The 25,163-nt window shown below is 34.7% G+C and overlaps 4 protein-coding genes across 5 annotated transcripts; 2 read left to right on the forward strand and 2 right to left on the reverse strand.

Annotated features, from left to right (window-relative positions):
* Positions 1-1,631: 1,631 nt before the first annotated feature.
* Positions 1,632-6,182, forward strand: LOC110688353 (eukaryotic translation initiation factor 3 subunit G-like). The gene is made up of 2 exons (XM_021865095.1): positions 1,632-2,083; positions 5,381-6,182. The coding sequence occupies exons 1-2, from the start codon at positions 1,759-1,761 to the stop codon at positions 5,905-5,907; spliced, it is 852 nt and encodes a 283-aa protein (XP_021720787.1). The 5' UTR covers positions 1,632-1,758; the 3' UTR covers positions 5,908-6,182.
* Positions 6,183-8,011: 1,829 nt separating this feature from the next.
* On the forward strand, positions 8,012-12,706 carry LOC110688354 (methylsterol monooxygenase 2-2). The gene is made up of 7 exons (XM_021865096.1): positions 8,012-8,340; positions 9,988-10,125; positions 11,078-11,223; positions 11,371-11,490; positions 11,580-11,792; positions 11,893-11,973; positions 12,345-12,706. The coding sequence occupies exons 1-7, from the start codon at positions 8,311-8,313 to the stop codon at positions 12,418-12,420; spliced, it is 804 nt and encodes a 267-aa protein (XP_021720788.1). The 5' UTR covers positions 8,012-8,310; the 3' UTR covers positions 12,421-12,706.
* Positions 12,707-13,657: 951 nt separating this feature from the next.
* On the reverse strand, positions 13,658-17,564 carry LOC110688355 (phosphoribosylamine--glycine ligase-like). The gene is made up of 5 exons (XM_021865097.1): positions 17,397-17,564; positions 16,722-17,081; positions 15,773-16,146; positions 14,720-15,250; positions 13,658-14,311 (listed from the first exon to the last, which is right to left on the reverse strand). The coding sequence occupies exons 2-5, from the start codon at positions 17,059-17,061 to the stop codon at positions 13,904-13,906; spliced, it is 1,653 nt and encodes a 550-aa protein (XP_021720789.1). The 5' UTR covers positions 17,062-17,081; positions 17,397-17,564; the 3' UTR covers positions 13,658-13,903.
* Positions 17,565-21,817: 4,253 nt separating this feature from the next.
* On the reverse strand, positions 21,818-25,150 carry LOC110688356 (probable protein phosphatase 2C 24). Of its 2 annotated transcripts, none has more exons than XM_021865098.1 (4): positions 24,002-25,150; positions 23,606-23,908; positions 23,381-23,489; positions 21,818-22,491 (listed from the first exon to the last, which is right to left on the reverse strand). In XM_021865098.1, exons 1-4 carry the CDS (start codon positions 24,566-24,568, stop codon positions 22,160-22,162), a joined length of 1,311 nt encoding a protein of 436 aa, XP_021720790.1. In that variant the 5' UTR covers positions 24,569-25,150; the 3' UTR covers positions 21,818-22,159. The 2 variants fall into 2 exon arrangements, with proteins under 2 accessions (XP_021720790.1, XP_021720791.1); XM_021865099.1 differs by having other exon boundaries at positions 23,381-23,486; positions 24,002-25,144.
* Positions 25,151-25,163: the final 13 nt, after the last annotated feature.

The following is a 25,163-nucleotide window of genomic DNA, read 5'->3' on the forward strand; positions in this document are numbered from 1 at the left end:
ATAATCTTCATTGATTAAGGGCTTTGTTTTTGCTCACCTAATATTATTCAAGTTATTAGGGTAGATAATTTGTAAGGAGAGGTTCCTAATATTTGTTCTTCTTATCTTACTATTAAAAAAATTAGATAATTTGGATCAGGCAAGTATAGGTTAGTTCAAAGTGAATAAAAGAAGGATTGTATTCCGTACTTTGTATAATCAAATTTTTTATTTTTTTATTTTTTATTTTTTGTTGGTAAGGAGAAGGGCCCTACCGGTGTGTGGGCTAGACACTTTAGAAGTGAGAGAAAATCGGAGAAGGGTTTAGGAAATCCTCACCTCAAATTCTCAAAGTATCTCTTGTGTGATTTGAGATTTGACAAATTATCAAAGTCGATCTTCAAAAAAACGAAGGAAGTATACACAAGATACTTGTATATTACACGATTTACACGGGAGTTTTTTACATTTTATGAAAGTACGGAGTGATAAAATCATAGCACCTCACACTAGAAATTACGAGTACTTCGTAACTAAACTTACTTTTTTGCAAACAATCGTAACTTTTTTAATTTCACTCTGATCTTTTCCACTATTTCTCTTTGCAACAAAACCCTAATTTTCTCTCTCCTCAAACAAACAAACAACAAAGATGCAGCAATAAACCAAGCTTCGATAATGGGGTGAGGTAGACGAAGACGAATACCTAGATTTCTTGTTGTTACCTCCAAAGCAAGTAATTGGTCCAGATGACAATGGCGTCAAAAAAGTAATCAAATATAAATTCAATGACGAAGGTAACAAGGTTAAGGTTACTACCACAACTAGGGTTCGTAAGCTTGCTTTGCTCATCTTAGCAAGAAGGCTATCGAACGTCGTTCTTGGCTTAAATTAGAGGGTGGAGGTAAGGAAACCCCTACTTTCAAGCAAATGTAGTTAGTAGGGCTCAAACTCGTAATCTCAAAGTTACAAGATGAGTTCCGATCCCCACCAACTCCACCAAGCTTTGCTTGGTTATTAAGGTCTTTTTTAGCTCACCAAAATTATACAAATATGTATAAGCTATAAGGGTAGATAAGTATGTATTATAATCTATCTCCCTTACCCCTTTTTCGCAAAGGGCCTAGGCTGTGAACTCGGACTGGATGAATTTGTGAAAAGTTCTTGCCCTGTAGGGCTTTCTAATATTTATTTTTCTTACATAAAAGGATAAATAATGACATCTATTTTATATTTACAACCACAATAAACTCTTATAAGACTACAAGTTCATATTAGTCAAGTTTGTATATAGCAAAAGCTAACGAGCACCCTCGAGAAGTTAGATAAAAGAACTAAATGTGGAAATATTAAAGTAAAATTAGCATTAATTACACCGATTGACGCGTAATTTTATCATGCATTCCAAATTTAATATTATTGTAAGTAATACGAAGTATATTAATAAGTTATCTAACGCAATATTATTGATAAGTAAAATTAATAAAATTATCTAACGCACTTATTATATTAATATTATTGTAAATAATACTACTATTTTAATATAAGTAATATATTCCGAACTTAATAATTTTATCCATACTTGTTTGCAAGATCCTATATACGTAGTACGAAGTATATTACATGGGAGTTTTAATCTTCCTATAGACCGTAAACTAAAAATCCACTTGTAAAAAATCGAGACTTTTTAATCTTCTTTCTCATCTCTTCCGCTATTTCTCTCCTCAAACAAATAACCCTAATATTCTCTCTCCTCAAACAAAACCCTAATCAACAAAGATGCAGCAGCAAACCAAGCTTCGATGGGGCGAAGTAGACGAAGATGAAGACCTAGATTTCTTGCTGTTACCTCCAAAGCAAGTAATTGGTCCAGATGATAATGGCGTTAAAAAGGTCATTGAGTATAAATTCAATGACGAAGGTAACAAGGTTAAGGTTACCACCACAACTAGGGTTCGTAAGCTTGCTAAAGCTCATCTTAGCAAGAAGGCTATTGAACGTCGTTCTTGGCCTAAATTCGGTGATGCTGTTCATGAAGAAGTGGGCGCTCGTCTAACTATGGTTTCTACTGAAGAAATCGGCCTTGAACGACCTGCTGCTCCTGGTTCGCTTCGATTTCGCTTCCTTTTGGTTTTGATTTTTTTTTTTTTTTTGCTGTTCTTAATTTTGATCTTCGTTGCGATTGATGAATTGTTGGTTGATTTTGTTGTTGTTGTTTTAGGGTTGTCGAATCTGACTGTGTTATTCATGTGTTATTGGATTGATTTTTAATGGATTTACTCGTGAATTTGTTCTATGTTTGAGTGATTTTTGGAAGAAATTAAGTGGTTTCCTGATTTCTCGAGGCTGTTTGTGTAATTTTGGGGGAATTGGAGATGGATAGGGTTCTGGATTTATGAATTTTTATTTTTGAACAAATATTAGTTTGGAAGATATGAAACTTTAGAGGTGCCAAGAACCATAAACCGAGGCTTTTTAATCATTAAGCTTGTATTTTGAGTTAGCGATGTGATTAATTCACATGTTTTAAAGGTTGCTGATGGAAATTAGATGCTCAAGGTTGTAAAGTTTGGATCTTTATGAATTTTTTGATTCCTGAAGTATTTTAGAACTATTCTGATGGATGAACTTGTAGGTGATTGGGACATTGAGGTTAGTATTTGTGGGAGAATGGATGGGAAACTGAATGTGAAATAGGTTTATTGTTATGGTTTTGATGATTTTCATTATTGGTGATTTATTGTAATGGTTTTGATGATTTTGGAAGGAGGTTTGGAGTTAAAAATAACTTGGTGCGTGCTAAATATTATTTTATTTGTTATTATCGGTAGTTTTCTTAATAACAAATGTGATATAATAGGTAGGAGAATAGGATCAGGGGTTTTTATGTCAGGCTAGGGCTGGGATGTTACTTACTACAGAGTATAATATACTATAAGTTTCACTCCTTATATTGTGTACTCCTTACTAATTAAGGTCAAAGATCTGTTTGGTTGTAATAAGTAGGATTGGTGGCTACTCTGTTGATATAGACTAGATTGGTGGTGCAAACATTTTATTACTGTAGCGTATGGAGTCTTCAAGACATTAGAATAACATTTGGAACCATAAAAAATGTATAAGAATAATTTTAAGATTGGAATTTGTTGTTATATGGCTTATTAGTAGCTTATCTGGTTGACTGAAGCTTCAAGACTTGTTTATGAATAGATGAACTTGCTTATAGAACCTTATGTTTTCTGTGTTTGTTTCTCTTGTTATTGTTTTCTTTCACTATTGTTGTCTTCACTTTAGTAATATACTACTTCCCTTTTATTTATTTATTTACTCTATTGTCACTATTATTATTAGTAGTATTAATACTAATATAGTGATAGCATTAGCATTGTTGCTACTATAATAGGTGTTACCTGTATATTTAGACAAGTACACTGAGCCATTGATAGAAAAAGAATTAACAACAGATACTGAGATAACTATGCCTAACAGGCTAACACATAGCAGTTTGCTAATGACAGTTTGCAAAGATATTGACAACCTCTTCTCTGAAATATGGTGTTCATATATTTAAGGAAAAATTGCGAGGAAGGTCCTTTTAAGGAGTTGATCTTGTGAGGAAGATCCTGTTATGAAAAAAGTGGCACAAAAGGTCCTTTTATGGACTTTGGGTTGTGAGGAGGGTCCTTTGACCAAACTCCGGCGTTGACTTCCGAATTCCGGCCAAAAAAAAGTCACGTGCACAGGACGTTAACACTTTAGATTTTTTTTTTTTTCCTTTTTTTCCCTTTCCCTTGGAACAGCCAGACCCAGCCGGCCAGCCGCCCTCCTTGATTCCCTCCCACCAAATTCACCACCAACACATCCAGCCACCCTCACACCAATTCAGGGACTGCCATAGCCTATAGGGGGTTCCATCCATCCCTGAATTAAGGAAGAGGGAAGGGGAAGGGACTGTTATGTCCAAACAGCCACCTCCTCCCACCACCCAAGTACTTCGATCCCCCGCCCCTAACTGCCGCCGCGCCTAAAACCCCTCTCCCCCGCCCCGGCTCCGGTGCTGCCACTCCCCCAACCACCAAAACCCCAACCCGAAAACCTCCTTACTCAAACCCGAAACACCTAAAAAAAGCAACCCCACCGCACAAACCCCCTAATCGGCCCATTCCCACCCTCGAAACCTTAGACTCTAGGGTTTTGATGGTGGGGGATGGCCGTTTGGAAGGTTTTGCGCTGGGGTTGGGCTTTTTAAAGCGTTTCGGGCTGCAATGATGGTGGGTTTGGGGTCGGAATTAGGTGATTTAGGGGGTATGGGAGGGGAACGCCGACGCCGGCACGCGCGGGGGATGCCAGGAGGTAGGGGGTGCTGGGAATAACCGTGGCTGGTGGTGGTGGCTCTGGCTGTTCCGGTAGAAGGAAAGGGAAAAAAAGAAAAAAAAAATAATAATCTAAAGTGACTTTTTTTTGGCCAGAATTTGGAAGTCAACGCCGGAGTTTGGTCAAAGGACCCTCCTCACGACCCAAAGTCCATAAAAGGACCTTTTGTGCCACCTTTTTCATAAAAGGACCTTTCTCACAAGGTCGACTCCTTAAAAGGACCTTCCTCGCAATTTTTCCTATATTTAAATATGTTGCAAACTTTGACTTGGTGTTAAAAATTTAAAGCTAAAAAAATAGATGTTGGGTTTTTAGCTTCAAATACTTCTGTTTGGTAGGTAATTAGATATATTCTTTGGTTATTCATGTTTGGTCTGATTTTCTTAGCTCAGTTAATAATCCCTGTTGAAACATTGCACATAAAAATTGATAGTTGGACATGGAAGTATTTATATTGTGGATGGGTCTGGTGGGAAAAGTTGAATGTAGCCTTGGGGTTTGAGTTTCTAGGATTTTTGCCTTCATTGGTTAGCAGAAAGGAAAGTGATGCTGAGATAAAGATCCCCATTGCACATTCCTTGTACTTCTGAATGTAATTAACCAAAGTTTGTTCATGTCTCTGGAAACGAGGGTGTTTGTTTTCTTGATGTTAATTACTCATTGTTTAGTGTATTGATATCTTCTAAACTTATTTCTGATTATGTGGAGTGTTGAATTGGTGGTATTCCTGGTAAAGAACTAGACAGTTGATTGTTTAGGTCCAAATATGTTTCTAGGATAATTTATGCCATCGAAGATTTTGCGTTAGATCAATGTCTATGGTATTGATTTAGTTCGTTAACTGTTTGTTTGTGAAATACAATTAGTTTCCTTCTGTTGTTTTCCTGTCGTACCAAATATTGTTATCACTGATCAGAGCTCTTGGTGCAAGCTTGTCATTTTATTTTGCACACAATTATTGCTCTTAGTACTGATTTTTCATAACCCCCTGTTGAAGCAAGCTCTTTAACATTTGTTTTCTTGACAGGGGCCAATAAAGAAGAAACAAAAGCTGCATCTGATAACCCATTCGGCAAAGGTGCTGTCCTCATGCTTTGTAGGACCTGTGGTAAGAGAGGTGACCACTGGACTTCAAGGTGTCCCTACAAGGATCTTGCACAACCTCCTGAAACCTTCGTTGATAAGCCTCCCACAGATGGACCGGCAGCTGCTTCTACAACTGGCTCCAAGGGAGCTTATGTTCCTCCAAGTTTGAGAGCAGGTGCAGAGAGAACTGTCACTGACATGAGGCGCCGGAATGAAGAGAACTCTGTTCGTGTTACCAATCTCTCTGAGGATACCAGGGAAGCTGATCTCCATGAGCTCTTCAGGACATTTGGTCAAATCACCAGAGTTTATGTTGCCATCGACCAGAAGACTGGGTTGAGCAGAGGATTTGGGTTCGTGAACTTTGCGAACCGAGAAGATGCTGAGCGGGCCATCAATAAGCTCAATGGCTATGGTTATGATAATCTCATTCTTCGAGTTGAATGGGCTACTCCAAGGGCAAACTAGAATATAACGATGGTTTTTTTTTTTTTTTTTTTTTTTTTTTTTTTTTTTTTTTTTTATTTCTCTCTTGTGACCAATCAATTTTTGATATTCCTGTTTTACTATCGGATTAGGCTGATAAATCTTTATGCTATCTGAGATGATTTCAACATATTAGTTTGATATGTTTGAGATGGTTTTAATTTGAACTTTAATTATTTAATCTTCTAAGGTATATTAAATCAAGAAGGGAATAGGTAAATATGAGTGCAGAAATGGAGATATTCTGGATCTTTTCATGTGTTGTTTCTAAAGCTACATTTGATAAGAAGTTCGCTTTCGCAACGAAAATCTAGCAATCTACTTCATAGTACAGCACTAGAATGTAATTGTGTGGCCTTGCTAATATTCCCTTTATATATAGTTGCACCATTTTCTTTATGATGATATTATGGTAGTAGTTGACACACTCTTTATTGACTATGATTTTATATTTTTATCTATATAATAAAGCAACTTCCACAAATCATAACCATCCTATAAAAACTAAATCCGTAAACCATTACAAAACACATATGGAGTAATACATATCTTATATCTCATGTGTGTAACATTACTTCTTTCGTCTCATTTTATCTGTCCCATTTGTTTATTTTTTATAATACAACGTAGGAGACATTTGGATCAAGTGGCAAAGACGAAAAGAGTACTTCGTCACATGGACCTCCTAAAATGGTTAAATCTCCACTATTTGAGTATCCTAAGAGACATTTGGCGAAGCAGCTAGTCTATCTTTGGTGTTTCAATTGCACGAGTACATGGTCAAACCCCAAATTAATATTCCTGCAACATGGATGCTGGATTTTAACAAGTGACAAATACTGTAACCTTATGCACGTGACCTCAAAAATCATATGATAATTTTTTTTTTTTTTGATTTAAATATTGATGTTTTTTTAGTAGTAAGATATTATCGCACCAAAAATTAAAAAAAGATAGTATTTTTTGTGTTTAATAAAGTTTTAATAGTAGTCCACGGCATCACCAGGGCATAAACGTTGTTTTCGAAAGAGAAACTCCATGATAGTAACTTAAGATTGAGGAAAGCCACTCATAATTTTGAGGTCCACATCTCCATTATTTCATGACGACGTTTTAAGCATTTTGACCATTCATTTGCTAGTCATTTATGGATAAAAACTATAACTGGTAAATTAACGCGATAGTGGATTTATTTGTAATTTTGCAATTGTTGTGACAATTCGATCAATAAAATTGATGATTAATTTTCTAATATAGTTTAATTAAATTTAATTATCATCATGAACATGTCCACCATTTACCAAAGAAAAAAAAGAAGTAACATGAACAAGTTCATTTACTAAATATTATATTCTTATTTACAAAAAGTCACTATATATTTAGATGAAGTTAGCTGAAAAAGAATTAATTGAATAATTTAGTAGATGCATTTCCACCATGCATGGAAAATAATTATTATGGGAGTTGAGATTGGGCATGCATGTTTTATAAGTATGTTTTAAGTTTTAATTATATGAGAGGCGTACGAATATAAATGTCTTACAACACCTTACAACTAAGTGGATTTTAAATGGCTCATACAACTACACAAGTAGTGATTAGTTCTCAAAAGTCGTCTTTAAATTTGAAGGTGTCATCCTTGAGATGAAAAGTGACCTTAAATAAGTTTATACAGCACTAATATTTACTAACATCTTTTCTTAAAAGAACACGCATTTATTTTATATTTTGGAGACAAAAAGGTGGTAATGGAGCTGGATTTTCGTTGGATTGAGAATTAGTATTTCATCGTTGTTGAAGCTCTCCAAGAAAGCTTTATGAAACCTATAATATCATTTGATAATAAATGATGTTTAGACTTTTTATCTATTTAATGATGTAGTTTGGTCTTTATTATACATGGAGAAAATAAAACCACTTATCATTTGGCCTATTTACAACTTTGATAAGTTGTCCAAACAACATGAGAGATTGAAATCCCTAAACATACACTACGATATTCAAAGTAGATTACATGTATGAGTTGTATCGTTCCATTTTATCAGATGTCTAAAACAAGAGCGTGAAAGCCGTTTTCAAAACCTTTTAACATCATAACATAATAACAATATCATTACCACTTGAAATTAATAACCTTATAATTGCTCTATAGTAAAATAAAAAATAAATAAAAAATCAGCAAAAAGGTAATTAAAATTAAGTTAAAAATAATTAATTAAAAACAAAAGTATTCGGGCAAGAAAGAGCAGAAAATTCTGATAGATTCCCTCCCCTACTTGACAGTTGTGTCGCCCCCATCTTTCTCTCTCTTCTTCTGCTTCTCTCACATCACAAATTCTTCTTTCTTCTCTTTCTCTCTCCTCCGAAGATCGGAGTTCGTCTTCAATGGCGTCGCTCCTTGAATCTGGATGGCAGGTTAGTTCTCTCTTTCCACTAACATTTTCTGATATTTTTAAGCTTCATTTTCATGTTATTATTTGATTATATTTGATTAAATTTAATCTCAATGTTCTCGAGTTTTCCGCATAGTTGAAACTTGAATTTGTTTGATTTTGTATTGCGATTAGATTAGGTCAAATGTTTTAAGCATTACAATTTGATTGATATTAGTTTGATGTTTGTATTAATCTGCGAAAATAATGTTAGCAAATGCGAATTGAAATTTTTTGCTTTAGATTTTATGGTGATGATTCGTACTCATTGTATTACATGCAAGATCATCTTGTTGTTGGAAGGAAATCTAGTTTATGAGGACTGTTTTGGTGTATAGATTAGCATAGGTTTTTAGAGAGTACAAAAACTATAACAATGGCTATTATCTTCCAATCCAGGAATGCAGGGATTTTTGTCATAGGGAACTTGTGGTAGAAATTATATTTTGAATCGGAAATTCATCAGTTGGCTTATTGTATCATAGGTTTAGATTTATCGAGCTTCGTCGATGATCTTGTTTATGCAAAGGTAAGTGTAGATTGATTGGAAAAAGAAGGGAGCAGCAGCCTTATTAAGTTTAGATTACATGTGAAACTTTAATATCATTTTTAAGGCGACGTACTCATCTCATCTTAAGGATATGCTTGTGATATTTTGACTAAGTTTTGAGGAGGAAATTTATAGATAAGATATGTTTGAGGAAGATAAATAAGCATATTGAAAGGAGGCCGAGAACTTTAAGAGTGTTGAAGATAGCAAGGAAGGCATCCCCTGGTTACCTGTTTGCGATGAGTGATCTTATATTGGGGTGATAGCCTGATAGATTCTTAGAGTGTTTGGATAATTTTGAATGGAATGGTGTTTAAAGGAAGATGAGTAAACATATTAAAAAGGATGTTGAGGAATTGAGGAGTGTCGTACATAGCAAAGTAAGACTAATGGTTTGCTCTGTTATTAAAGCACCTTGTGCTGATACCTCTGGTGTAATAGGCATTAGTGCTGAGCAACGATGCCAATGATGTCGTGAACATAGTTTCTGGTAAAGTCCAGATCAATGTTTGCTCGCGATCTCCTGAATTATTTTCCTCATCAGATCTGCTGCAAACACTATTATATTCCTTTCTTCTCATGAAGCATAAAACCTGGATTTGTCCCTACATGCCGGTTTTCTTGGATAAATTTTTAGCTGCTTGTGCTACTCCTTTTGTTTAGAACTCCAATAAGCTAGACTTTGCCATAATCTGTCCACTTCTGCACCTTGTTCCATACTTACGCAGTAAGCATTATGCCATTTTTTTAGTGATGTAAAACTGTAAGCACCTTTTAACTGAGGGCATAAAAGTTACTCCTCCTCTAACACCCCCCCCCCCCGCCCCTGTCCATTTTATTTTTGGTTTGTCCCATTTTGTCCTCCTCTTTGGCTATGTAATACATCAATAATATGGACATTGTGGGTCAGAGGGAATAGTCTCTGGCATAAGATTAATATTTTTTTTCACTTTTTTCCCTTTGATAAAGTTTCTGAATTACATGTTGGTTTAGCATTTTTCTTTGTTTTGTGGCGTCTTCATTTATCTTTTTATTCCCTAATTTATTTATTTTATTTAACTTATCTTCCTGACATTGCAGTATCTGGTAACTCATTTCAGCGACTTTCAATTGGCTTGCATCGGAAGTTTCATCCTTCATGAGAGTGTCTTCTTCTTATCAGGACTTCCTTTTATATTCCTTGAGAGGGGAGGATACCTTAGCAAATACAAGATACAGGTTCCAAAAGTTTCTTTTCATTGTTTATGTATTATGGGAATGATTGGCTTGAAATAGGTTTTTTGTGTCAATTTTATTGATTTTCTGGTTATTAGGTACTCATAATTTCAGTTCTAGTTAAGTTTTGAGTTTTTTGTTTTATTGATTACTTTTAGGACATGCTTGGATTAGGAGAGATGTATTACTAGGGTAAGAAAAGTCAAACTAAGCAAAATGAAAGTGAAAATAGGGAAGGAGGAGATAGTGATGGTGTGATTGTAAGAAAAATTATGTAGTGATGGTGTGGTATGAGGTGAAGAAAAAGGCTCATTTTGGGGGTAAAAGTTACACTAGGGGGAGGGTGGGTGGGTAACTATTACCCTCATTATGATGGTAATAATTCCTCCATCTCTCTCTTTTCCTCATGGCACAACTACCTTATTTCATTTGTAAACACCATGCCTCCTACAATAACACCTCTAATTACTTATGTTTTTTCAAGTTTGACTTTTATTACCCACTTAATATATTAACCCCAATCCAAGCAAGGCCTTAGATTAAAACTTTTCCATGTTCAATTAATTTATGAGAATGCTTGGATACTGATATGTATCATTGTAAATCGTTATCTCACTTATCTGCCTTATGACCCACTACAACTTTAGGTCTTATGTAACAATGACAAAGTAATTAAAATTTGTAATGTCGCCAACTCCCTGCATGAAATACTGAAGATGTTGAAGTGACTGCGATTTATAATCTCCCAAGTAATATAACTCAAACACTATTGGAAAAAAAGGATATATTGGTAGGCTTGAATAGGGAATTGAGCTCATAGCTTGACCATTTTAAAAGGTATATCTCCAATTGCTGTTGACTTAGACTTGATCCCAACCCATGTAGGCTGTAGCATATGTTTAATTTTATGAGTATTTTGGTTGGCCACTCATCTGCTAATTGTGGTCAATTGCAGGCTAAAAATAACCCTCCTGAGGCTCAACAGAAATGTATAACACGGCTATTGTTGTATCATTTTTGTGTCAACCTGCCGGTGATGCTCTTGTCGTATCCTGTCTTTAGAGCTATGGGGATGCGAAGTAGTCTACCCCTGCCTTCCTGGTATCTTCAGGTTCTTTATGTACTGTAGCCTGTTTTTTTAAATCATCATGCTACCTAAAGTCATACTTTTGTTTTTCTTTTGTATTGAATAACTTTTGTGTCCATGCCATGCAATCTTTAGAGCTACTTTGCCACTTTATTTTGCAGGAAAGAAGTGGTGCCTCAGATAATATTTTACTTCATCCTTGAAGATTTTGTGTTTTACTGGGGGCACAGGATATTGCATACAAAGTGGCTATACCAGCATGTTCATAGTGTCCATCATGAGTCAGATTTGAAGACTTATGTTCTTATTTATTTTCTGAGATTTATGCTTCTGCTTGTCTCGAATGTTGAGATACTATTCTGATATGCAGGTATGCTACTCCATTTGGACTGACTTCTGAATATGCTCATCCAGCTGAGATACTGTTCCTTGGCTTTGCAACAATTGTTGGACCTGCCATCACAGGTCCCCATTTGTTTACTCTTTGGTTGTGGATGGTGCTTAGAGTGCTTGAGACCGTTGAAGCACATTGTGGTTATCACTTTCCTTGGAGCCCATCAAACTTTTTCCCTTTATATGGAGGGTGAGCCTATGAGTTAACTTCTTAATGTCAAATCACCTCAAATAGTTTGTATGTATCATGTCATGTGATTATTTATTTATTTATTTTTCTTCTCTTGCAGTTCTGATTTTCATGACTACCATCATCGTCTGTTGTATACAAAGTCTGGGAACTACTCATCGACATTTATGTACATGGACTGGTGAGCATGTGTCTTTTTAGTTTCCTATGGATTGGTAGTTTTTTAGTAGAAAAAACAAATTAAATGGACTTTTTGGAGTGAAAAATTAAGTGATCCTGCTAGATCATCAGCCAGGGATGCTTCAGATTATTTCTTAATGGATTGGAAAATATCAGGCGTAAATCCCACTATTTAATATCTGCTCTTTTGCTTTGCTAATCCTTGAGTCTTCATTTGAATATAATTGGTTGCTTTTTGTATGAATTTGTGATCTCCCATTGGAGTTTTTTAGTTCACCTAAAAGGGAGTATATCAGCTCAGTGTTAATTGCTTTTTGTGAAAGGTTGATTTCCATTTTAATTCTAAGATATATGAGATACCCATTGGTGCAGGATTTTTGGCACTGACAGAGGTTACAGAACATTGAAGGCACTTAAGACTGTTGAAGTTGATGGCAAGAAAATGTAAGAAGCTAAAGAGTTAATTTTTGGTGCCATTCGCTCATTCTGTGGAGGGAATGGATTACAGTCAATCTTAGTATTATCCCGTTCCTTTGTTCTATGTTGTGTGTAGTGACCCCAAGGTATTCCATTTCTTTGATCTATGTCATATGAAGTGACCGCAGCCTCTGTCATGTGTTTAATTACTTTTTGGTTTGAGGTGTGTTGGCGGTTAGAACGCTTGTTCCTTCTATTTCTTCAATGAATGAAATTCTTGGTTATAATTAAAGTTATGTTATTTTGTTGCTTTTTAATTTTGTTGATGTACTTCGTATATTATGTACAGCTATGGTGCAGTTTGTGAGACCTCTTGCAGAAGGCTGTATAAACGGATTCTGAAATGAAAATTCTTGTAAATTAAGGGCTTCTTTAGTACAATATCATGAACTAATTTCTACATACTCCGTAGGCAACTAGGCATTACCTGGTAATGCCTAATTTAAAGGAAGAGTAGTGCTAGTTAATGGTAATGCACTTCCTTTGGAAGTTGACATGGGGCATCCTTCAATATAATTATTTTGTAACTATTTTCATGAATTTGAGTTATATGATAGTGTAATTCATCAATGATAATGACTAATTTAGCACATCGGAACGAACTTGTAGAATATCCTATTTTAAGGTTCCAGGCTGAAACTGCATATTGTCTATGGAACGGCTCAAACAGCAAGCAAACTGCGTTTGTCACAAATCACAGGATACAAGTTCGATAATGCAAATACTCACAAAAAGAGAGTAGAAATTAACAAAGGTATTATATAAGCGTTAAGATAGATACGAGTATTTAAGATGTAAAATTACATGGGTATTGACATTTTGACAATGATCCAACTCTATATTCCTCAGCTGTGTGTATAAACTAGGACCGTTGTGTATACTACGGACAGAGCGCAATTCACAGTGAGTTGCATCACATGCAATGGCAATTAGACGCAACTATTATCCAAATCAATACCCCCAATGTGCATTAAACGGCTTGGCTTGTCTGGTAAAAGCAGCCCAGCCCTAGAGTGCTGATTCAGCCCAAATATCTCAGTCATGCCTGGAAAACCTGGTTTTTGGCTTTAGCCCTGAATCCCCTGATGGCTTGAAGCAAACCAAGTCCTAAGACCAGCTGATGGCTTCTAATAAATTAAAATCTATAGCAGTGAAACATTTCAAAAGATGAAGATCAAGAATTTAAAACAAAAATTAGCCAGCCAAAGTTCAGGAATTGTTAGATCAATTGGTATAATGCAATTTCTAAGATACAACATCTGGAGACTTCACAATCTCCATTGGACTTGACACAGAAAAGATATCTTCTAACACATTGAGGCAAGACAATCCTCAAAAACAATGTTCGGCAATCTAAACTACTCTGATCTCTCTTCGTTCCCTACCAATCGAGGCGGGAGTCAAAATTCATGATTCATCCAAAATCTCAAATAGAAGTCAATACGTTAACCCCTCTAAGAAAATTGCTTTTGGGGGAGGGCTCTCCAGCCAATATCTTGCCGATAAAACCCTTCCGGCCAGTTAATTTTCTCAATAGCTTGATAGGCTCTATCCCTTGCCTCTTGAAGGTCATCCCCCTTGGCTGTAATTCCAAGAACCCTTCCCCCGACAGCAACCAAATTGCCTTCAGAATCTAATGCGGTTCCTGCATGAAATACTTTGACAGAAGGGGCAGCTTTTTCTGCTTCTTCTATATTACTAATGACAGTTCCCTTTTTATAGCTACCAGGGTAACCATTGCTGGCCATGACTACCACCATTGCTGAACCAGGAGACCATTTTAAGGACACTCCTGTTAGCTTACCTCTACAAGCAGCAAGAAGAACTTGTGCCAGATCCGACTCCAAGCGCATCATTAAAACCTGTCATATGCAAGGCATTATTTATTAAGTGTTGCAAACTTCAGCTATGAAAGACTACTTGACATTGATTATATTGTTGCAAACTTCAATTTTCCAAAGAGTAAAGAACAGCTTCATCTTTCAGATAAGATTTTTCTGTGCAAATTACTCCCAACACTAAACACATCAACAAATGAGTAGTTTATTAATTACCACTGTTCATATGGACAGAGCTAACATAAATTTTTTATAGACTATTAGTCCGTTTGCTCAATTTGCAGCTATGAAAAACCTATCATGTTGGGAAAGTTTTTAGCAAAACTATCAAAGCACCTAGATAGCATTATCTAAGCAGTAAGCATAGGTGTTAATGCACTTAAATTGCATATCAGGAATATAAATTGATAAACGAATTGATAGAGTACTCACCTGGCATTCAGGGTCTCCAAACCGGACATTGTACTCAATAAGCTTAGGGAGTCCAGATTTCTTTTCAATCATAAGACCAGCATACAAGACCCCAACAAACTTGCAACCTTCTGCAGCCATCCCTTTGACAGTGGGAAGAACTATAGAGTCCATCACCAAAGCCTGAAGTTCTTTTGTCAACACAGGTGCAGGTGAATATGCACCCATCCCACCTGTGTTAGGCCCTGTATCACCATTTCCAACACGTTTATGGTCTTGAGCAGATTCTAGAGGAATAGCATTCTCACCATCCACCACTGCAAAAAAGGACGCTTCTTCTCCTTCCAGAAATTCCTCAACAATGACACGACTACCTGCAGAACCAAAAATGCCATTTACAAGCATCAAATCAACAGCTTCGTAAGCCTCGTCCAGTGACATAGCTACAATAACTCCTTTTCCAGCAGCTAACCCATCAGCCTTGATGACAATAGGTGCTCCTTGCTCTTTAATATATTGTTTGGCAGCAGTTGGATCGGCAAATGTTTGATACTGCAGCAAGTTATCCAAAAATATATGACTAAGAAAAATACAAATCACACACAGATAGACCCCTGCAAAATAAAAAGAAATTAACAATATATTATAGCTTGGCAGCATGAACGTATCAATATACATCCTACTATCTTCTTCGACTTAATTCTTTGAGACTTGACAATTTAAGTCTAACATCCATTACTGACCTACGCCATTTGGAAAGAATGAATTCATCATGAAAATTGTTATATTCTGTAAGCAACTGAAGAGATCATTCAAAAAAATATCACATTTTAGTTGTTCATGAAACACTAGAGCAGAGGTCCCATTACTCCCATACATGACCTAAAGTCCATGACACTACGTCGTCCTAGAACGGGTAATTTCCAGCACTATCATCTCATATCAATGGAATTACTGATTCATACTTATATGATAAGAGTTTTTATCAAAGACTAAAATGGAGTTAACCACCAGATCAGACCAACAAAGTTCATAGAATATCACATTGAATTTGAAAGTAAAATCATGACCAACCTTGGCAGTGGGAATGTCATATTTGTAGCACAAGCTCTTCATGAAATCCTTGGAACCCTCTAGAGCAGCAGCCTCAGATGAAGGACCAAAAGTTGGGATACCAGCTTTGACAAGGTCGTTTGCAAGGCCAGAAACAAGGGGTGCCTCTGGTCCCACCACAACTAATCCAATAGCCTGTTTTTGGCAGAAAGAGATGACAGCTGAACTATCAGAGGAGTCAACATCTGAAAGGGAAATAGCATCCCCTGATTTTGAAATCCCAATGTTGCCAGGTGAACAAAAGACCTTGCTACATGATGGTGATCGTTGCAAGGCATGGCAAAGTGCATGCTCTCTTCCACCTCCTCCAATTACCAGCACATTCACCTTCTCCTCTACAATGACAATTAAAAAATCAGCAGGAAACAATATATGCAGTAATAACAGTGGTAGATTAGCTCAATATTAATGCACATCTATACAAAAAACAATATATGTAGTAGTAACATGTAACAGTGGAAGATTTGCTCAATATTAAAGCACATCTTTAAAAAAAAAAAAAAAAAAGAAAAAAAAACATTCATGCATGAATTATACTAATAGAATTAAATCACAAATTCTTACAATAAAATAGTTAAATGCATGCAAACATATTCCATACTTCACTAGAAGCAATAACAGTGTAAACTTAGTATAGAACATGTACATACCTCTTCAATCATACTCCTAATGTCAAGATACTATGCCCTCTTACATTACAAAGAAAAAGAACATAAGACTGGACCTTCCACCCATCAACTAATCTCGCAAGTAATACCGATATTAACAGTTTAATTTAATTCTAATTTTAAAAGCACTACCAATAACACAATAAAAACACATACATCTACTTCCCAAATACATGCCGAAATTCAGTCAATTACATAATAAAGCTCAGATAATCACAATAAAACTTGTGAAGAGAGTATACCTGCACTAATCTCTCCATTAGCTAAGCAAGTAACCACAAATGGGTGCAACCCACCAGCTTTCTTCGAACCCGTCATCGAAAAATCAAACCCATATACCTTACCATCTACTAAACCAAAGTGACCATTTCTACCATTATCAATATTTATATTGAAATTGAAATTAATTTTCTTCCCCATTGAAAATACTGATGAATTTGGTAGTCCAAAGGATGCCTTAAATGAATAATGCTTCATCTTTTGGCTGAAATACATAATCTTAGACCCTGAAACTTGATTCCATGAGTATGAACTACCACTATAAGTGGCAGGACCGTAAATTTGAGATGCCCATGAGGCCATTTTCGTCAACAATCCTTAACCTGAGAAAATGAAAAAGAATTAACAAATTTTTCACTCAAATTGCTGCATTGCCCACATTTGCCAGCATATTATCCAGAAACCCTACTTAAAAAAAATGAACTATTAACCATGAACTTAATTGTTTCGAAACCACATACTAGAAACTAATTAAAATCGACGAAATTCGAAAAACTGCTTTTAATTATTTTTACAAGTACTTGTACAAAATGAAAACTAAATAAACTGAACTTTTATTTTTGAGCCTTCAAAATCAAATATGACAACATAAAACATTTCTTCAAATTTGCAACGTCGCAGAAAAAGAGAGAATTTACCAGAGAGGGCGAGTGAAACAGAATAAGATTGGTCGGAATTTGGACGGAATCTTCGTCGGAAAAAGTTAGAATTTGGCCGGAATACTTTTCTCTCTATCTTTTTTTTGTTTTATTTTTGAGAGATGAGTTTTTTTTTTTTTTTTAAATCTAGAATAAAATGTTGCTTTATTTTATTGGACTGAACCCAACAATCTATATCATGGGCCGCATGTATTGGTTTCACTAATTTCGCAATTCAACCCAAAATCTGAAATATAATTTCAAAGTTTACCAATGATTATACGAAGTATAATATATAGTACTTGTAGTATATACTCCATCCGTTTTTAAATACTTGCTTTATTTTCTTATTTAGAAAGCTTTTACGAAGTATAATATTTAATTCATTTCTCTCAACTAGTGAACCCAATATAAATTATTTTATTAATTTCATATTCTCTCTCCTCCAATTCTCTCAACTACTTTTGTTTTATATTGTATAATTTTTTATTCTTCCACCTACCCCACTACCTTTATATTTTATTATTTTTTCCACTTTTTTTTAAAACTCTGCACATGGAGAAATGGAGCAAGTATTTAAAAACGAAGGGAGTAAATATTACTTGTAGATGAATAGATCAACTTTTTGTTCAACTTATCCAAAAAAAGTTTAAATATCAATAAGAGCTAATAAAGGTTACCTAAGTTCATTTTGTTAAAACTAATTAACGTAAATTCTAATATGTTCAGATAAGTTCAAGTTAGCTCCAATAAATTTATGAGTTCTAAAAAGTGCAAAATAGTATAGACAAAAACACATCAGGTACTCAGCCACTTGTTAGAAAGACGTGCAGCTTGATTGTCGAGGAGAAAGAAGGAAAAAAAAAAAGAAGGCAGCCAGGCTGTTCGATTTCAATGCACTCTTAACTTCTTCAAATAATTTATTATTAGTTACACTCGTCAACAACCATACCTAACAAATGTCATAAAGATTTAACTTTAAATCAATATTCTTATGTCTCTATTTCTCTTTCCTAATGTTTTGAAGCTTTCAATATATGGTCCAATGGTAAAAGTTTTTGTTTTGATTTGAATTTTGGTAAACCTAAAAGGGTCTATTAGCCAAATAATTCCAGGAAGCTTGATTAAGCAAATGATTATGGTCTAGACTTTCTAATTAAGGCTACATCTTACCAACCATGTGAAAATCAGTTCTATTTTCTGCAATTGATAGATACTTTTCATTTTTCACCCTTATTATTCGAATTTTTAAGGGCCCATTATAGATCTTTGAATTGACATTTACACCATACGTCCATACGTAATAATTCTTTCTTCTTCCTCCTCAAAAATAATTAATATCATGATTTATGTATTATCTCTTACAGTATGAACTTGGCAAATTACACTCCTAAACAACATTTGTGCAACTATGCTAGCTCCAAAACAAAAGAAAGTGAAGAACTACATATTTACATGTATTAAGTATTCAATTTCTGTATGAAACTACATACAATGCAAAATATACCCCGTTCGTTCTTATTTGAAGTACAGCGGTTTAACTAATACTACCTCCCTTTCATATTTTTTGCAACTTTGGGTACTATTTGTAGGATACAAAATATTTCAAAGTCGCAAAAATATAGAACGGAGGTAGCATAAAGTTTTAGTATAACGGATTTAATTAACGGATTAAAAAAATAAAAAAAATAAACTTTATGATTGGGATTTGTTTGAGAATATAACACATGCATGGACCGGAAAGTTATATATTTCTTACATTTTTTTTTATGATAAAAATAAAGTTGAGCATGTGAAAGACTAGTGCAAAAGTTAAATTGTGATATTGGGAGAATGAAAAAGGTAAAGGATTTGTTTGATTTTGTTCACCTGAATAAGGTGTTCTAGTCAAATTCAATAAAGTCTGATCTGTATTTTATGGTTTGGTTGACCGATGATATACTAATTTGAATAAACTTTGATTGTAGGCTAAGATTAACATATAATCTCAATGTCTTTTTCAAATATGTAATTTTGATAATTTTCATCAATATGCAATTAAGGCTATTATATCACTAATAAATAAAACCGGTCTCGCAGCCAGGCCACGAGACAACGACACTTGGCATTCTAATTTTTCGCCCAAAGGTCGCGCCACATAGGAGATAAATAAGTATTATTGTGAAACATATGATACCAAGCAAGCGATTATTGTATATATTTTTTAAGATAAAATTATTGTATAGAGTTTTATTATCGATAAAATTCTAATATTTCATATATACAAAATTAATCATAACTTTAAATAAATATAACTCAATTCTATTTCCATCATCAAATTCGTTTTTAAAATTCTTTAAAATAAGATCCATTTATAATAGTACATTTGATCACAAACTTTTATACGTTGCTAGCCAAACCATATCACCAACATTTACAAGCGTTATTTCGTTACTGCTATAGGGTTTACTTGGTCAGTGTTATAGTGGTTACTCAATCAGTGTTATAGATAGAGGTTACTTAGTTAGTATTACAGGGGTTATTCAGTCATTTTTATAGGAGTTACTTTGATGGTGTGGTTAGCCGCATACAAAATGCATTGTTATTTAATTTCTTTAAAAATATTTAAAGAATCAGTAAAATTAAGTTTTAAATAGTAAAAATATTTTTAGCTTGGTAAAAATACTTTAAGTTCAGTGAAAATAATTTCAAGTCAATAATAACATAAGTATCTATTTAAAAACAAAACTATAAAAAGTACACTATTATATAAATATAAGCCATATAATATCGTATCTCTAAATATCTTACACTATCAGAACAAATTATTTGACCGAATTTAACATTCAAGTAAAATGTTATCTTAAAATTTTATCAACCATCTAGACATTATTAGGACACAAAACTAGTATGATCTAAACAAAAACTAAAAGTTAAGTTATGAATATTTTAAATATAATTTTGATAGGGTCTAAAGCCGATAAGAGCAATACTCGAGTGATAAGTTTCTAAAAATAAATTTAAGAGAACAGTTCCAATAATAGTTAAAGTTTATGAATTTTGATATTGAAATTAATTATGAAGGGATCCTCCACTTGATTATCACCTTCATTCACTTTTAGAGATCATGATAAACCCTTCAATCTTTCAACTCTAATCAAGAAAGAGGCTTACACACTCTCATAGCTAGGAAGCCTATGTTGGAGAAACTCCAGATTATAACAACAGTACAATATCAAAAAAATATTAATAAATCCAAAAATAGAGGATTTAATTAATTTACCACCTCTGTTTCATATTAGTTGTAAATTTGGAATATTTTATATCTCACAAATAATACTCTAAATAAAGTTATAACTAATATTAAACAGAGGTAGTATTTCAAATGAAGGAAATCTATATACAGTAGATATAGTTATTATTGATTTTAAATTGGTGGTTAGGAAATCATTTCAAATTAAAGCATAACTATACTAGCTAGGGATATTATTTTAGAAGAGGAATACTACCAGAAGTTGATGATGTGACTAATTGTTTTAATATATATAATGCTATGGTAGGTTTCACTTATATAATTAACTAATTAAACAACATATCTTTAGTCCTATGATTATAGGCCTAAGCAGACAATTAATCAACTATGATTAAGACGTTTTAAAACACTTAATATAATTGCTACCATTAATCGACGCGTGTAGCAAAGTTTGGTAGTTTCCTTAAGCTTGTTTGCCACCTGGAGACATACTATTCACTTACAGCCCTACCAAACCATATTAGTACTAGTACAATAATACGAGTAATAATAATAATAATAATAATAATAATAATAATAATAATAATAATAATAATAATAATATATACTCCTCTCGAAACTTGAAAGATGAAGAAAAGAAACGCCGGGTAATAAACTCATCAATCAAGCTTACAAAATGGTTATTTTTTCTATTTTACGTCAATATAAGCTAGGTAACTCGAATATAAATACCAAAGATGTTTTGAACACCAGATAATTAGCCTAGATTTGTACACAATAGTCGTTATAAAGCATTAAAACCATACCTCGTCTTTAATTGTGATGAACAAAGACCGTACACGTATGTAACATTTAATCAAAGATGAAGGGAGTATAACAGAAATATATTTCCATTGCAAAGCTTTTTTGAGGCGAACACTCCTGTATTATTATACCGTTTAAATTTGCACCTACGACTAGGGATGTCAATGGGGTGGGGCGGACCAGATGTTGGTCTTCCCAACATCATCCCCGCGGCGGGTATAAAATTCATCCTCATCCCCGTCTCAACAGGTACAATTTCAAAACCATCCCCGCCCCAACCCCCACTTGGATATCCACCCTCACCTAATCCCCACTTAAGGCCCGCCTAATCCCCGCCTCCCAAATACACAATGCTTCATAATTAATAAATTAAAGACTGCAAAAAGAAAAAAATTATTATTGATATTACACATTTTTTTATTTATAATTCATACACCTCCACCACTTCTTTTTCTTTCCTTTTTTTTTTTTTTTTTCTCTTTTAAAGATTGCTCTCGCTTTTCTCTCTCGAAAAACCTTAAAACAAATAAAATCAACCGGCAAATTAAGGATATTTGTGAGAGAAAAAAGAGAATAAACCTACTTAACCAAATCTCAAAAAAGAAACAAATAATTCCTTGAAAAATAAGGGGATTTTTTAACCCTCTTCCATTTTCATTTCCATCCTTCTAGCCACCTAATAGTATGATGAATTGTTTTTTGCTGGAGGACAGCCGTTACGTTGTTACTAGGCATCCTTCCTTAGATCAATCACGACAACACTTACGTTATCGGTGCTGTGCCTTGCTAGAGCCAACTTCGTAAGCAACATTGAAGCATCCGTACATGCTTTATCCGCCATTGCTTCACCAACACCAGTGATCTGTTCAACTTCCGGGGTTAATGTCGCTGGTGGCACCTTGCCTCTTAAGCACATCCTTGCCACCCCACACGCGGTGTCGTTTGATACTACATCCCACAGCCCATCACTTGCTAATATTAGACAGTCATCATCTACTGTTCGATCCATTATTGTGACCTCTGGCTCACAGCTCACGTACGGCTTCAAATAGTTATCCCCTACAACACAAATGTAATACATTCTTAGCAAACAAAATTAACAATGTGGTACATGAACGATTCAACGGTCCAAACTTATTTAAAGTCAATATTCCTAACAAGTTATAACCTAATTCCGGAGGACATCAATCTAATACCATTTTCTTGACGGGAATTCCAATAAATATTAATTAATCATTCAATATACTAGTATTTTTTTTTAAACTTCTAATTAACCTAGAAGTAGTTAGGTTAATACTCTTAATAGCATATGTAGTACGAAGTATTAAAATAAAACTTATACTTTCCAAAAATAGGAAATTAAATAATTTAACATAAATATAATTATTATTTATTGAATATTTTTGATAGAACTATTACTACTTTTGGCAGAAAATTCTTACCTTATCATTTTAACCCCTCATAAATCCCTCATAAATATATAGGGCCGCTAAATAATTACACTAAAATACCCAATATGGACTATTATTATAATAAAAATCACTCTCACACACTCGTGTACTTCTTTCTTTCGTACTGATCATTGATCTACCTTATACTTTGTATGATCTGATCTAAACCTTGGCATTATAAGAAAACCATATCTACATCACAAAAGATTTACAAAACATCCTAAAAAAAAACTATGCGTGCTTTGTACGGAGCATACGTGACTATTATTTCCGAACAAAAGATATACATAAACCGGAACTTGAAACGGGTTAAAGGAAATATATCCAAATTCACGAGGAAAACTTTTGATAGCCTCTCTGAACCTCGATCATGTATCACGTGAGCTAAAAAATACTGCTCTATTTTTCACAGTTTTTCACTCTATTTCAAATTATTAAAAAAAAAATAATTAAAATTATTTTTCAAAAAAAAGGTGTAACAAAAATGAAACTCTTACCAATGGCTCTAGACATAGCGAGCACTCCAAGAACCCGAGCTCCATCCCAAAAAATCACCCGACCGCCAGCTTCTTCGATCCGGTTCAACTCATCCGGCCGATCCGGCTGCTAAAATTAATTATAACGTAAATTCTTTTTCCTTTTAATTTTTTTTAAAAAAATTATATAAAACTGAGAGAAAGTAACCACCAAAAAAAAAAAGGTAACGCATGAAAGTGACGGACCTTGTGGTCGTCGGAAAGAGGGAAGGATTTGCCGTTACGACAAAGAACAGCCCTAGAATCACCACAATTAGCGACGATAATTTTTTCCGGCGTAACAATGGCGACGACTGCGGTAGATCCCACGGCGTCGCATTCAGGAGTCTGTAATTCACACCTACAATTACCGATTACTCCATCATTCCATGCGATCGCTTCTTTATCCATTCTACTGAAACTTCTCTCCATTGCTAACTTCCATTCTGGCACCGCCACTAACTCCTCCTTCACTAGCTCGTGCAGTCTCTCTCTACACCTCATCGCCACCTGTCAATTAATAAAATTAAAATTAATCATTATTATTTTTGTAATTTAAATTATTTTTTTCAAAAAAAAGAGAAAAAATGGATGATGACGTACGTGAGAGCAGCCATGGCCGTCGTAAACGCCGAAGTAATGCAATTCCGAGGAGGAGATATCGGAATCGGAGCAATTTTCTAATCGGAAAAAAGAAGGATGAACAGCGACAGCATCTTCCATATCTCGACGGCGTCCACAAACAGAAGCGACGCCAAATTTGGGAACAAAATTCTGAATATTAAAAATGGACGATTCATAAAACGACGTCGTCGAAGTTTCATCTTCTTCTTCAGACGATTTATTATTATCAGTACTAGAACTAATCATATCTCTAACATGATCGTTAGAAACGACGCTAGTTTCAACAGCGTTAGAAGTGCATTCTCTGGGAAACGAGGACGACGCGAAATCCATCCTTTGACGCTTAGTTCCGTCGATAATATCAGAGTCATCGTCTGTGATAGGATTATTATTGGAAGAAATTCCATCGACGAATTTAAACCGTCTGATTTTTATCCTACGTCTTCTAGCAGCTCGTGAAGAGGTGGATTCACATACGCTTGAAAGTACTGGATTGTGAGTATTATCTCCTTCACTTAATACTACTCCGCAACAAATTTCTGCCATTGATGAAGATTTTCGAATCAACTGATGCTAAAATTCAAATTTAAAGATAACAAAAATAGAAAGAGAATTAAGAAATGATGTATTCTTGTTTTTGTTGTTGTTGTAAAGAAGTTGAGTATTCGAGTGAGAGTAGTACTTGTGTTATGTTGCGTTGTTTACTCTCTTTTCTCTCTCCTAATAGGGTGGGTACCGCTTGCTAATTTTACGTAGAAACCCAAGAAGTAGTAGGAGGATATTTTTATTTTTCTTTTAAATTATTATTATTATGGTGACGGGCAGGTGACCGTAAGGTGGTGGTGAAAAGCATACGTGGCAAAGCGCGAAAAAGAGAGGAAAGGAAGATCTGGACCGTTGGATGAGTCGCTCTCTGGTAATGGAAAAAACGACCACGTGTGATGGCGGGGTGGGGGTGTACTGGTAAATTAAAAACACATAAGTGCGTGGACCAATCAGAGATAAACAACAATAGTGAAGGTGGGACCTTCCTCTCTGACACGATCATGTTTGTGGACCAATTTTATGTTACGATTTACAAAACTCGCTGCTGACTCAGTGAGTGTTTAAGCGAGTCAGTGAGCGAGTGAACTCGGGACTC

This window comes from Chenopodium quinoa, unplaced genomic scaffold (assembly GCF_001683475.1).
Source record: "Chenopodium quinoa cultivar QQ74 unplaced genomic scaffold, ASM168347v1, whole genome shotgun sequence".
In the NCBI taxonomy this organism is placed as follows: domain Eukaryota; kingdom Viridiplantae; phylum Streptophyta; class Magnoliopsida; order Caryophyllales; family Amaranthaceae; genus Chenopodium; species Chenopodium quinoa.

What these genes read in the sequence shown, in the direction of transcription:
- LOC110688353 (XM_021865095.1), top strand. Translation starts at nt 1,759, where the DNA reads ATGCAGCAGCAAACCAAGCTTCGATGGGGCGAAGTAGACGAAGATGAA. An exon ending in TGAACGACCTGCTGCTCCTG is followed by an intron (nt 2,084 to 5,380) that starts GTTCGCTTCGAT and finishes TTTTCTTGACAG; the next exon opens with GGGCCAATAAAGAAGAAACA.
- LOC110688354 (XM_021865096.1), top strand. Translation starts at nt 8,311, where the DNA reads ATGGCGTCGCTCCTTGAATCTGGATGGCAG. An exon ending in GTTCATAGTGTCCATCATGA is followed by an intron (nt 11,491 to 11,579) that starts GTCAGATTTGAA and finishes TCTGATATGCAG; the next exon opens with GTATGCTACTCCATTTGGAC. An exon ending in ACATTTATGTACATGGACTG is followed by an intron (nt 11,974 to 12,344) that starts GTGAGCATGTGT and finishes CCATTGGTGCAG; the next exon opens with GATTTTTGGCACTGACAGAG.
- LOC110688355 (XM_021865097.1), bottom strand. Translation starts at nt 17,061, where the DNA reads ATGGCCTCATGGGCATCTCAAATTTACGGTCCTGCCACTTATAGTGGT. An exon ending in ATGACATTCCCACTGCCAAG is followed by an intron (nt 15,251 to 15,772) that starts GTTGGTCATGAT and finishes AACTTGCTGCAG; the next exon opens with TATCAAACATTTGCCGATCC. An exon ending in TTGGAGACCCTGAATGCCAG is followed by an intron (nt 14,312 to 14,719) that starts GTGAGTACTCTA and finishes TGCATATGACAG; the next exon opens with GTTTTAATGATGCGCTTGGA.
- LOC110688356 (XM_021865098.1), bottom strand. Translation starts at nt 24,568, where the DNA reads ATGGCAGAAATTTGTTGCGGAGTAGTATTAAGTGAAGGAGATAATACT. An exon ending in ACGGCCATGGCTGCTCTCAC is followed by an intron (nt 23,909 to 24,001) that starts GTACGTCATCAT and finishes ATTAATTGACAG; the next exon opens with GTGGCGATGAGGTGTAGAGA. An exon ending in CTCTTTCCGACGACCACAAG is followed by an intron (nt 23,490 to 23,605) that starts GTCCGTCACTTT and finishes AATTAATTTTAG; the next exon opens with CAGCCGGATCGGCCGGATGA.